At 37.0% G+C, this 14561-nt stretch overlaps 1 protein-coding gene across 4 annotated transcripts in view; it reads right to left on the bottom strand.

The window, feature by feature from the left end:
• Positions 1-14561, bottom strand: part of IMPG2 (interphotoreceptor matrix proteoglycan 2) — a 74390-nt gene that overhangs the window by 27981 nt on the left and 31848 nt on the right. For 3 of the 4 annotated variants that reach the window (XM_079921638.1, XM_079921635.1, XM_079921636.1), the window contains 4 exons: positions 13411-13572; positions 9518-9576; positions 7026-7046; positions 95-339 (listed from right to left, as the gene is read on the bottom strand). In XM_079921638.1, coding sequence (XP_079777764.1) covers positions 95-339; positions 7026-7046; positions 9518-9576; positions 13411-13572 — 487 coding nt within the window. The remainder of the gene's footprint in view (positions 1-94; positions 340-7025; positions 7047-9517; positions 9577-13410; positions 13573-14561) is intronic. The other variant, XM_079921637.1, reaches the window with a different exon arrangement.

The following is a 14561-nucleotide window of genomic DNA, read 5'->3' as shown; positions in this document are numbered from 1 at the left end:
CCAGAACCATAAATATTTTTGGAAATTAGTTTTCCCAGAATATACTGGAAAAGAAACTAAAACTGTACAAAGACTTAATGGTTATCCAACTTACCATCAATAAGCTGAAGGGAGTCAGGATCCAGATTCAAAGAGGAGGTCCCCAGCAAAACATTCTGGTGCAGTGTCTCAGCAATGTAATCTCTGAAGTTACTAATTGTATAAACAGCAGTGGGCTTATCATCCAACTCCACAAGACCATGGTTCTCCACCTTGTTGGAGTGAAGGCTAATTAGGTCCCAGGTGGTATTGCTGATGGCATCACCATTGAAGGTAACTGCATAGTGAACATCTATGCCACTATGGATGAAAAGAGAAACAGATTAGGTCCCACCAAGGAAACACAAAGAAAGGAGCTTTGAACCCACCAAGAACAAACATTAGACCTAGAGGGAGAGTCTCAAAAAGCATGGATTCCATCACCATTCTCTGAAGACTCTGGGAAACCTTTAGCCATCCCCTTCTTCCCAGAGAACAGAGGGTTATAGATCTAAGAACATGGAAAGGGGTCTAAGGAGGCCGCAGAGTCAACCCTGCACAATACCTGAGCGTATTCTTCCCCCATGTTCTCACCCCTTCAAAGCCAACTGCTCCTTTTCCCTATCAGCCTGCTTCCTTCTTTCCCTATTAGCCTTTTTCCTACCTGATTTAAAAGAACAAAACAAAACAAAACCCTCTAACTCTACTCAACAATGGGAAATCCTCTCATATCTCTTTATTACTGTTGCTGGATGAATTATGTACTCCACAATGGGGAGTGAAGCAATGAAGAAGCTTAATTACTAGGAACTAAAACATAGTTGCCTACTGTGAGAGGAAAATATGAAATATTTGGAGATAAAGCAAATTGATGACTTTTTAAAAATATCATGCTAGAATATTTTCTAATATGACAGTTATCTAAGTCTCTCAGGAGACATACTTTTGTTTTATAGCACAGACAATTTACAGTCCTATAAAGTTTAATAGTGGATTGTAAAAAAGAACTACTAAAATGTGATGGGTTTTTTGGCCTGATAGAACGATAAATCCAAAGTTTATGATTTTACTAACCAGTAGGGCATTTAGCAATGTTGTGTCTAACTTAACAATCCTTTCCCAATTAACTATATATACTTCTTTCAAATGCTCTAGAAACTAGGTCTCATTTTTCTGTTGGTTCCCTCCTTAATGTGCTGAATAAAAGTTTGACAAGTGCTAAGAAATAACTTTGTCTAGGAATGGGGCCTTTTCACTATCTTTCCACAAGCAAAGAGAAGATTTCTTGGAATAAAGGATAAAGTGAAAATAATTAGTAGGACATGATATGTCATTTGATATTTTCTTAAATAGTCATTTTGAAGAAACATCAGAATATAAAATTTTTAAGCCAACAGAATTACTCCTTCTAGACACTCAGATTTATCTAACAGCTAAAAACTAACATTTTTGTAAGTGCTTACAATGTGACAGGTATTTCACAGGCTTTAATCTCACTTAATATTCATAATAACCTTATGAAGGTTTTATTACCTTCAGATTATTATTAAGAAACCGAGCTTTAAAGAAGTTAAAAGACTTGCCTAAAATTTCACCATATATAAGGGGTAGATAGAGTCAAGATTCAAACACGGATCTGCCTGACTCCAGTACCTGTATTCTGAACTACTTTGCTACACTCTCAGTAACTTTAATTAAACTACTACCAGAAAAAAGTCATTATGAGAATGGCTTTGCTCTACTCATCATTCTGGCTTCCAGCCAGTCTATGAGACACAGCCATCAGAGGCAGTACCCAGCAAGACACACCAAGATCCCTCCAGAGGAAAGGAGAATACCACCCTCCCAAAGAGAAACCACTGAAGGCAGATGTGCAATGGAAATAATCTGCCACCTTCAGACATTCTATAGGAGCAAAATGATGCCCAAAGCAAAGCACTCAAATAAATTAAGCACTTCCTCCTCTGAGCTCACTTATATATTCCTTGATTATAGCCTTTGCTGTTTTGTAAAAAGATTCTGTTTATAGTGACTGCCTTGCAGTCTCTCCTTGAGTTTCTATCTCCAATGTTTGGCTTGGTACCTGGCATTAAGTGCCTATCAAATTAACAGAAATCTATACCTGCCTGAATATAAAGAGAAAACTGCAGCCTAATTAAGGTATTCATATATCTCAAAAAAAAGTGTCAGGATAATGAGAAGTGTCTCATAGAGTCTAGAAAAAGGGTTAGTCAACTAATTTATGCTACCATTAGTGAAAAGTTTCTGATCAGTGTATTGTGGCTTCCTTGTAACACAGATCCCTAGACTGGAGACAGCTGCAACAGGCTAGCATGACTTTGATACTGGCCATTAGGATCACCCAACTTCCTTTCTCTGATCTCAAGCTTGCAAAAGGAACTTTTGATTATAATTCCCTACAGACTGTCCTATGGGGAAAGAATGCATGAGCTAAGCCAATGCAATAATTAGTCAGTTGGCAGATATATTTCTTGCTTTAAATAGATCAATCGGCATTGTATTTTGTGGTTTGGTTAGCATAAATTGGTCTCAAGAGACCTCTCCTTCCTGGGAACACTGGCATTCTGATCTTGTCCAGGGCCTACAGGGGAAGCCATGAAGGTGTTACCCCTCACCTGCCACAGAAGCAGCCAGGCATGATACGATGTTCCTGTCCCACTCTAAGGTCAGCAAGGTTTTCCTCCCAGATCTGATAAGCTACCACTTCCAACAGGGTGGTTTAGGGAGTTTTAAAGTGGTAATTGAGCATTTTGACACCCGGATGCCCTACTAAGTGGCGAGACATCTGCTTGTCATCTGTAAATTCCCTCAAACCCTTAATTTTTCATATCGCAATATGTTGATTCATGAGTAATTCCTGATCTCCTTTTGTAAAGAAATAAATTCAGTAAAACATGCTAAAATAACCAAATGATGGCCCCAATGTGAAATAAAATAGTATGAGGGACACTTACTGGTCACAACTTACCACACCACATGTGTCCCAAGCATTTAGGACACAATACCTGGCTCACAGCAGTTCACTAAATACTTTTGAAAATAATGAAAAAACAAACAGTCAATTTTATTCAGTAATGCAGGCAGATAAGACCATTGAATTTGTGCCACTTAAATGACAGTATGTGATACTCCTGACTTAATCTGAAGGGTTTTTAAGTCTCTAAATATGAAAGAGTAATTTTTCACCCTAAAGAGCATGCATATTATCCTCATACATTTGTGTCTTCTGAGTAATGATTTTAGGAACACTGCTTCACAGCCAGAACCCAACTCTGTAAGGATGTGCATGCTCTTTCCAAGCTCTGTGGGATGGACCATGCCTACATCTCCAGAAAGGTGAGCTTCTCCTTGGGATCTATGCCCAACCTATTAACATGTTAATATGGCTCTAAGACTCTAAGGCTCTAAGGAAGCAGTGATAAGGGAAAAAATGGAGAAGAAGAAAAGGTTGTGCCAGTTAGCACTTGAGCTACAAAGAAAATCAGACAAGGCTACAAAGAAAATCAGACAAGGAGAGTCAAGCCTTTACTGAAAGCCTACCATGTGCTTTGCATGACTTTTAAATAGCATAGGGAGAAGACCAAGAGAAATGTTCCTGGATCAAGAAATCTGAGCAAATCAGGCAGTCTGGGTTAGATCACAAGCCTTACTCTTTACTGGCAAAATATAATTTGTCTCCCAATGTTTCCCTTGGACTTCTAAAAATAACACTTCTAATATCATCTACCTTGTCTAGTAAGGATACATTCTTTAAAGAAGATAAAATGCCTCACAGAGATACTGCAATTTATTACCAAGTTTTTGTCCTGGAAAGAGAACTCAAAGTAATGCTTGAGGTATCAGAAAACCATTTATTCTCAGATCGGAGAACTTCAGCATGACCCAGAACAGACTTAGTTCTGGCATGGCAAATGGAATACAGAGACATCTCAAGATGAGGAACAGAATAAAAGCCAAGAGAAAAAGAAAGTACGTAAGACGCAGAATGCACACTGGTGACAAAACGTTATCTGACTGAAGAAAGCTATGCTGGCTCTCTAAACTCAGCAACTCCAAGTTAACCAACCATCACCATAGCATCATCTTTCATCTTCTAAACTGAAACGACTGCTATGTAGAGGAAAGTTTCTCTGTCTGACTGCTATTTCCAGAGACATCAATCATGTGGAGGTGAAATTTACCCTTATTCCTCACCTCTAATGCCCTGATTGGCTGTTTGATGTGTGCAGGTTCTAAATAGAAAAAATAATGATACTACATATCGTGACAACTGATCAAACTAAAGATATTTCAGAGAAACTCAGACATCCCTTCTTCTCTCATACTTCTATTAGGAAGAAGGTGCATACTTACAAGGCCTGGAGCTGAATTTTTGAAGTGTGTGTACCAGGCAGATATTTTGTTTATTCACTTCAAATGGGTCCTAATAACTTAAAATAATGTGTGCATCTTGAAAGAGGTACAAAGCAAATAGAAAATTTCATGTGTATATAAATGCTTATGAAGAGAGAGAGGGGTGTTACGTATTATATAAATAGACTATTTCTGTGCCACACATTCATTCACACACAGCTCAAAATAAAAGTATACCAGAAAGTTATGAATAAACTCCACCAACTGGTTAATATCTGACAATACGGAACAATTTTAGAAACTGTACTTAGGTTAACAATTCTATCATAAAATCTAATGGTTTCATATTGAATTGTTGTCTGTGTCCCGATAGAGAACTTAGCACTCAGCAACTGAAACCATTCTTTGATCACAGGATTAACATCAGAATTCGGGTTGTTTTAACATTCTAATCTCCCCAAGAGGGCAGCAATTAAACTATCTTTTGGTTGAATATTGACCATCAACACATATACCTATAATATAAACACACAGAGCAGTCTGCATATGCTAAGAGTACAGAAAGCCAAATCCTGATTACTTTGGACAAAATATCTGATACCCTCTAGTCACGTAAGCTACGTCAAATCAGTTTGCCTCTCTAAGGCAAAATTGCCTCCAAAAGGAGAATGAATATTCTCATTTTCACTATCTTACAGGGATATAAGAAAATAAAATGAAAAAACAAAAGAACCCGTACTTTGACATATCTCTGAAAGCACTTTTAATTAGACTGTGTTCCTAGATGATGGAGACCAACAGTTATTCATTTTTGCAGGCACAAGGTTTGCCCAATTAGCAGACACTTAGTGAATATTTGCTAAAATAATATAAATGAAAATGAGGAAGTCAGAAAGCCCTTTTCAAATGTAAGATATTATATTTATATCTTATATAAATGAAGGCATAATGACATGGATTGACCTGGAGTGTATTACATTTAGTGAAATAAGTCAGACAGAGAAAGATAAATACTCTATGTTATCATTTATATGTGGAATCTGAAAAATAAAATAATCGAATGAATATAACAAAACAGAAACTGACTCACAGATATAGAGAACAAACTAGTAGTTACCAGTGGGACGAGGAAAGGGAGGAGGGGCACGATAGGGGTAGAGGATTAAGAAATACAAACTACTATGTATAAAATAAATAAGCTACAAGGATATATCGTACAGCACAGGGAATATAGCTAATATTTCATAGTAACTTTAAATGGAATATAATATATAAAAATACTGAGTCACTATGTTCCACACCTGAAACTAATATAATACTGTAAATCAACTATACTTCAATAAAAATATTTTAAAAAGATATTACAATGAAGAAATATTACCGTATCTCTAAACATCTCTGTACTTAGCTTATGAATTTGCTTCATGTTTTCTATATTATGGTTATCAATCTTTCAAGAGAAAGTAAATTTTAAATAAAGTTGAGTTCAAAGATAAAATGACAAGCAACCTTCACAAGGCGAATTGACTATGTTTTTATATTATGCTTCTAAGAAGTTCCAGAGAGCAGCTGTTTTCACAAATGAACTATGATAGAGATCAGCTTTCTCCCTTTCATTTACCACTTAAAATGACACTTGATTATATTATTCAATGACAATAGTATACTTGAAAGTGTTTTCATTAATGCCAGTTTTTATTCCAATTTTAAATTAAGTATAACTCAATATTTTAAAGTATTTGTTGTAGGCTATATTGTACAGCACAGGGAATATAGCCAATATTTTACAATAACTATAAATGGAGTATAACCTTTAAAAATTGTGAATCACTATGTTGTACACCTGAAACTTATATAAAATTGTAAATCAGGGCTTCCCTGGTGGCGCAGTGATTTGAGAGCCTGCCTGCTGATGCAGGGGAAACGGGTTCGTGCCCCAGTCTGGGAAGATCCCACATGCCACGGAGCGGCTAGGCCCGTGAGCCATGGCCGCTGAGCCTGCGCATCCTGAGCCTGTGCTCCGCAACGGGAGAGGCCACAACAGTGAGAGGCCCAAGTACCACCAAAAAGAAAAAAAAAAAAAATTGTAAATCAACTATACCTCAAAAAAATTTTTTTGATTTAAAACTAAATAAAAATAGATTAAAAAATAAAAGTACTTGTCAGTCAGCAGCCTATGACAGAAGTCTGTAAACTACAGCCTGTGAGCTAAATCCAGCCCACTGTCCATGAGTTAATGGATTTTATATTTTAAATGGTTGAAAAAAATCAAAATAACAATATTTTGTGACGTGAAGATCACATGAAATTGACATTTCAGGGTCCATGAATAAGTTTTATCGGAACACAGCCACGCTCATTCATTTTCAATATACTGCTTACATCTACTTTCATCTGACAGATAGTGACAGAGGTGAGTAGATGCGACAGAGGCTGTATAGTGTGAAAAGGTTTGAAATATTTACTGACTCTTAACAAAAAAATGTTGGCCAACTCATCTGTAAGGAGATGAACAGTGATACTGGAAGTAATAAAGAAATTAAGCCACACTCCCTTGGACGTTGGGCTACCATATTTTCTGAACTACCTCCTCATTAGGTGGACAGTATAGAAAGTGCCAAAAGTTACTCTACCTGCCATTTTCCTTAGGGGATCTGAAAACAAAAATGGAAAGTGTTAAGCAGAGTTTAAGAGCGTTATAATTGTCATATAATTCATCAAACTACAAGTTCTTAATGTACTTCCTCTGAAATGTTTCTTTAAATGAAAATGCTTGTATATACTAGATAATGACAAATTCCTGTACATTGAAGGAAGATAGCAAAGGTGGAGAAAATATTCTATTTTAAAATCAATAGTCTTTACTGTCTTCAAACTTGTTAAAAATACTTTTGAACAATTAATATATGGTTATCTCTTTATAAATAAACTTTTTTTCAGTAGATCAGCAGAGAACTCCAGCTGTTGGCACTAACAAAATTGGTAATACTTTTGGGGGGATACAATGTGTTATGTGGTATTAAAATGAATAAAAGAAAATCAGATGGTATATAGTAAGGTTCTAAGGGGTTGGGAAAGGTCAGGACTGACTAACTTACAGGATACTGCATAGTCTTTAATATTTATTTATTTAATATTCATTTATTTAATGTAGTAGAACTTCCCATGTGCTATGCATTTTACAAAAATTAATTCATTTAATCCTCATGAAAACTTATTAAGGACCATGAACATCCCCATATTACAGGTAAAGAAACTGAGAAACAAAACAACTAAATAATTTACCCAAAGCATTTAAAAGTATTTTTTAATAAAGCAGGATTAATATAAATTGTATAAGTTATCTTTTTTATACAAAGGAGAAGTTAAGGCTTGTTAATTTATCCAAAACCATCCAGCCAACAGTGCCAAAGGCAGGATTTAAACCTAGACAAGTTGATCCCAAAGGCCAAGCTGCCTTTCAAGTGCTGCCAAATGAGAGAGGACTTCAAAAGCCTCACCTTCTCAGGCTCTCATGTGAGCTTTAGTCACAGCTGGAGGCAAGTATCCTGTGCAAAGGGCTAAGGCTGAACTGGGAGACAGGTCATGGTGTGAGAGTAGGTGGAGGGTCAATTCACCATGCTTGCCCTCGCCCCTGCACCAATAATTAGCCGAGTGTCCTTAGATAAAACACTTAAATTCCCTGTGCTCTGGTTTCCTTGTCAGAAAAAAAGGAGGATAACAATAAGTCTTTCACAGCATGGCTGTTGGGATTAAATGAATTAATATAAATACTGGCACACTGTGCTCGTAAGTGCTTGCTGTTATTTCTGGAAAACCCAGAAGTTGTGACAAGACTATGCCAAAGATGCATACACTGTTAATTATGCTCATGCTCCCCTGCATCCAACAGGTGGGCCACAGCTACCACCCACATGCTCCAAACCGTCAGAGGACTCAGTCTAGCACAGAGGTTAAGAGCGAGAGCTATAAAGTCAGCCACTTTGTTTCAAAATCCCTCTTATGCTCTAACTTAAAAACTCTCTGACCTTGGGCTAATACTTCATCCTTTTAAACCTGTTTGCTCCTCTGCGAAATAAGTATTAATAATGATATTTTTGCTGAAAGAGTTGACGATTAAGCGAGCTCAGGAATGTGAAGAGGCCAGAAGTATTCACTCAGTAAATGTTCACAAGTATTATGCTGCAGGTCGTAAGTAGGGAAGAAATGTCTTAAAAAGAGGTGTCTGGGGCTTCCCTGGTGGTGCAGTGGTTGAGAGTCCGCCTGCCGATGCAGGGGACACGGGTTCGTGCCCCGGTCCAGGAAGATCCCACATGCCGCGGAGCGGCTGGGCCCGTGAGCCATGGCCGCTGAGCCTGCGCGTCCGGAGCCTGTGCTCCGCAACGGGAGAGGCCACAACAGTGAGAGGCCCGCGTATCGCAAAAAAAAAAAAAGAGGTGTCTGATTTACCCAGAACTGTTATGTTGATGAACACATCCCTTCCAGAGCGGCCATACACGGAGACGTCAAAGTCACCTTAGTGTAGCACTGACGAGCATTAGGAGCACGCTGAGGTCACATCTAATCTGACTTCAGGCTCCCTTCAGTGCCAAATAAAAGCAGTGTGACTTGTCAGCAGCAAGCTGGGGACATGAATTCCTAAGTTCTTACCCTGGCCCAACTATAATTTAATATATCTCCTTGAATATATTATTTTGCCTTTTTCTGACTCAGTTTCTTCACCTGAAAAACCAGCATTAGGAACATGAATTTATAGGATTGACATATACACACTACTATATATAAAACAGATGACTAATAAGGACCTACTGTATAGCACAGGGAACTCTACTCAATACTCTGTAATGGCCTATATGGGAAAAGAATCTAAAAAAGAGTGGATATATGTATAACTGATTCACTTTGTGGTACACCTGAAACTAACACATTATAAATCAACTATACCCCAATATAATTTTAAAAAATAAATTTTTTAAAAAGGAATATGAATTTAACAAAATAGTATTGAATTACAGTATTCACATCATTTTGAATCATTGTTAGAGTATACATAATAAACACAAAACGATATTCCATTTGAAATAAAGAGTTCCACAAAACATGTGCATTTTTAAAGTCTATTTACCTAAAGTCAAGTACATGAATGTCCTTGTAGCCCAGTAGCCCAGTAAATGCATTTTCCACCTGTTAAAAATAAAAATAAACTTTATAGCTATGTAGAAATGTAAAAAAAGTACATAGAAAAAATGCTTTTAAGAGTCGAATATAAAGTGCCCTGTTTACAGCCATTAGAAGCTTGTACACACATATGGATATATGTGGATCAGAAAGTTAAGAAAATTATAATTGTTACAATGTTAGAAAATAGTTTTTACATCACTGCCACATTTTCCTTTTTCATTTTGATTTTTAAGGTTTTGATGTGCTTTAATATTAATTTTTTCCAAATTATAAAAAACACACTTTTATTGGCAAAGCACTGTTTTTTCCCTTATGTGATGAAATGTGAAAAAAGGACTGGTTTCAAAGAAACTGTAATAACATTTTTTAATGTAATTATATGGATTAGAAGTCTGGCCACACATGGACATATATACACTACCAAACGTAAAATCGATAGCTAGTGGGAAGCAGCCGCATAGCACAGGGAGATCAGCTTGGTGCTTTGTGACCACCTGGAGGGGTGGGATAGGGAGGGTGGGAGGGAGACGGAAGAGGGAAGAGATATGGGGATATATGTATATGTATAGCTGATTCACTTTGTTATAAAGCAGAAACTAACACACTATTGTAAAGCAATTATACTCCAATAAAGATGTTAAAAAAGAAATCTGGCCACAGCACACACGCTAACACACAGTCAGGTGCTCATTTCCTCTAAGTGTAAAATGTCTGGTGGCATCTGTTTCCTACTCCTACAACACAGCTACTGTGTTACTACTCCTTAGTGAACACAGCTAACTTAAGAAAGAAATCTGCAGACCTGGGCTTAGGCCTTGTTGACTGCTTGTCACGAAGGAGGCTATAAAGCAGTAACTGGTCAAAAGACCAATTTATGAGCATCACAACTGCAGGAACCAGTTTTATCACTGAGTTTTTAAAATCAAGCCACATAAATCAATATAAGCTTAGTGACTAGAGTGGGGGGAAATGCTAGATTGGACCAAATACCTAAAAAAATCAGTTATGCATAAATACATATTTAACAAAATCAAACATTTTATCCACAACATTTCAGAAGGTGACAATCTCACCAGATGAGTCACTAGGGGGCCGACACTAGAACAAGAGAAGTTGTTAGTGACATCTCTGGGCATCTGCTTTTAAAACCAAGTCCACACATAATCAGGAGAATGGGATTTTCTTAAAATCTTGGTTCACCGAAGATATTCATGCCTTGCAGATAAAGAATCCAAACATGTGAAACTTTTTAGCTATAATAATTGCCTTGTTTCATTCTCTGAAAGAAAACTGAGAAGTACTATTAATTCTCGGAGGATGAGGCTGGGGATAGAATCTGCAGGACTAGGAATCCAAAGACTGAGGGTTAGTGCCAGCTGTTTTTACTGGCAGAGTGGCCAGGCACAAGTCTTCTTTCATATGATTAATGCTGCCCTGCCCACCAACCACATTAGTTTTTGTAAGGTTAAAATGAATGTAGCTGAAAGTACTCCATTAATTGCAAAATGCTGTACAAGTGCATGCTATTATTAATACTAAACCCAACTCATCTGGGGTTTTGCCATCTCTTGATTCAAATACATATATGTATTCTAATTAATCATACCCAGTTAGCTATGTACAGGTACCCAGCTGTAATAAAGTCATTCCACTTTATTAACATCAAGATTAGTAACAGGTACAATTTACGGAGTGACTGCTATGTACCTGGTGCTTTGATATAACATTACTTCTAATCCTTTCAACAATACCAAGAGATACATATCTTTCCCATTATATGGTTGAGAAAACTGAGACTCTGAGATGTCAACTAATTTGTCCAGATCATGCATTTGGTAAGTGACTGAATCCAAGTTTGTTCAATCCCCAATCTTTCTCCTGAAATACATGCCTCATCCTCTTTCCCCTGATAAATATGGTTTTAAAATTGGGACCAGGACTGGGAAAACTGTGAGGCTCACGACAACTTCTCACCTGAATTAAAATGAAGGGGACTCTGTATTGATATAAAGGAAGGAACACTTTCAAAGGAAGGAGGAGACCTGATTTTCCCTTCTACTCCTAGAAGCTGAAATGAAACGACCATGAACAAGTTCCTTGCCCTCCTGGGTTTCATCTATAAAAGGGAGATGATTACCCACACGGCTGCTGTTAGCAAACGGACATACAGCAGGCTGCAGAACACAAGGCACTATGCGAGGACACTGTTGATTCCATGTCTGTTGTCAGGTATCCACACTCCCAAGCCTATCACAATGACCTTTCCCTCTCTGATGTCATTCTTGGTGATGTCCCAAGTTTATCTTACTCTTCTCCTCATAAAAGATAAAAAAAATAATAAAAAAAAAAGTAACGGCTCCCGAACCTCAATCCTCCCAAGCAGGCTTTCTTTTTCCCTGTGTCTTGCAATATTACCTAAGAAATAATATTGAAGGAACAATTCCTGTGACTGTGTCCTGAAGGGAGAGAGCTTGAGGGCCTCCTTCAGTTTGCAGTAAACATGGAGACAGGACCTTTCAGAGACATGACCCTGACCCTGCAGTTCCATACAAAGAAGTGGCTATTCGTAAACATTTTATTCCAGTTAAAAGGACGGGGATATAGAAAAAGGCCAGAGAAGGAACGGATCCTTCATCACCCTCAAATCACCTCAAACCAATAGCTACCTATACCTCATAAAGTCCCTGCTGGAAATGTTTTTTCAGAGTGTTTATTAGACTTTCTCTAAACATGCAGTCATTCAGCATGACTGTTTACCCAAACACTGAGGCTTATTAAAGGTTTCTTAATCCAAGGGCAGAGAGAACCAAACAGCTGATCCAAGACACTATCTGATGCCAGGTGGCCACTGGCCTGGCTGACATTTCTTCCACACACCATACAGCCTCACAACTTGGCCACACAGCTAGGAAATTAATCGTCTGGCCTACATTCTCTGTGTCTGATGGCTGCAATAATGCTGCTTGGCTGAGAGATGCACATTTTTGTTTCTCGTCTAAACAGTGTAAAGAGAAGGAAATTAGTCCAAGGTAATGGAATTGAAAAACTTAGCCAAAGAGAATTCCATCGAGAGCGATGGAAAAGAAATAAACAGGAAGGAATGATGTGCCCTCTCACTGGACAGAGAGAGGAGATGGGCACTCAGTGCCTTACAGTCTATACAAGAGCAAAGGCACACAAGAAGGGGGCCAAGAATGGGTCATTTTTGACTGAAAGAATCTTGAGTTCAAGCCCCTATATAGAATTCTTCCAGAAAGTAAGGTTGTGGGATGGTCTAATGCACAATTCTTTAAAGAAACCCCTTTTTAAAAATACTTCCAACCAAGGAACAGAGATAACAGGAAAATTTACTTTTCACTGGATATCCTTTTGTCCTTTGAACTTGGTGCCTCATACTACCTATTATTAACTGTTAAAAAATTTTCAACTTAAAAAAAGAACAAATATAAAATTTTAAAAATTAAATGTGATGTTCCCTCAAGAAAAACAACACACTAAATACAGTTTCTCAAAGATACTCATTTCTCCAAATATGGTCAAGTTAAAACCATGCCATAGAACACATTCTTCCTTGGCTGTGCAGCCAAAGTTGGAAATAGCATTTATTTGGTAGCAGATGGCAAACGCATACAAAATTTTGTTTCAATGAAATAGTTCATCTTTCGGTGAACTTTTCACAGAGCCTTCTAAAGAAATGGCTAGATCACCACTCCCTGAATCAAACAGATGGAAAGCTTAAATCCGAAATCTACCTTTAACCAGTGTTGTTAATATGGGAAATTTACAACCCCAGCAAACTATCTTGTATACAAAAAGAAATACAAGAAAATCACCCACCTCTGAAATAAACTCTTCTACAAGGCGCTGGTGGTGAAAGCTGTAGGGATCCTGTAGTTCTTCATTGTATTGTTCCCCCAAAAGGTGGATACTGAATTCTGCAACCTGCTCCACTGCTGGTTTTGTGGATTCTTCTATCACATTCTCAATTTCATTGCTAATCTGGATTTTTAGAGAAAGAACAATAAATGTTCACTCATTCAGTCAACAAATATTTACTGATCACCCATGATATGCCAGACACTGTGCCAAAGGCAACTTCTGATGACGATTATTTATATAATATTTGACTTTGAAACTAACTGGTGGACTTTAAGACATAGGCTAATATTAAAATTACTGTGTATTTGTACATTCCTTTGAATACACAATGACTGGTTCAGGGAAGGATAGAAAATTTTGTTAGTAAATAAATAAAAGGAAAAAATTTTTAAAGAAGAAAAAGAGTTGAAATTATCATCTAAAAATAGTCTAGAAGGGTGTTTCTCAAACTTTTTGGTGTTAGGACCCCTTTAAACTCTTAAAATTCATTAAGGAACCCAAAGAAGTTTGGTTTTTGTGGGTTATATCTATAGATACACACCAAACAAAAAATTAAAAGAGAAATTTTAAATATATATATTAATTCATTTCAAAATAAGAAACTCATTACATGTACAAATGAATAACATATGTTTTGCAAAATAAAAAAATTAGTGAGAAGAGTAATGTTTATATTTTTACAAATTCTTTAAAGTCTGGCTTAATAAAAGATGGCTAGATTCTCATATCTGCTTCTGCATTCAATATGTTGTTTTAGTTGAAGTACATGAAGAAAATCCAGCCACACAGATATGTATTGGGTAAGGAAGGAATACATTAATAGCCTTTTCAGATAGTCATGGATAATCTTTTCTGATACTGTGCCAAACTCAATGAGTGGAAGTGTTTTAAAGGTTAGTTTCTACGTGGAATCTGAAACCACACCAACAAACTTTTTGTACTCTGTAACATCTAAATCCAGGTCTTCCACAAGCCAAAGCTGGAACAATTTGAGCCACAAAATAAATAGTGGATTATAATCCAAAGAATAAAAGAAATATCCATGAGTCTGTACTGATATAAATAAATAATTTAATAAATAAACAAGAGAGAAGTGGCAATAGTTCCTT

This window comes from Stenella coeruleoalba (genome assembly GCF_951394435.1).
Source record: "Stenella coeruleoalba genome assembly, chromosome: 5".
NCBI lineage: Eukaryota > Metazoa > Chordata > Mammalia > Artiodactyla > Delphinidae > Stenella > Stenella coeruleoalba.
The sequence above is the reverse complement of the archived record's forward strand: the minus strand, read 5'-3'. Positions and strand labels throughout refer to the sequence as shown.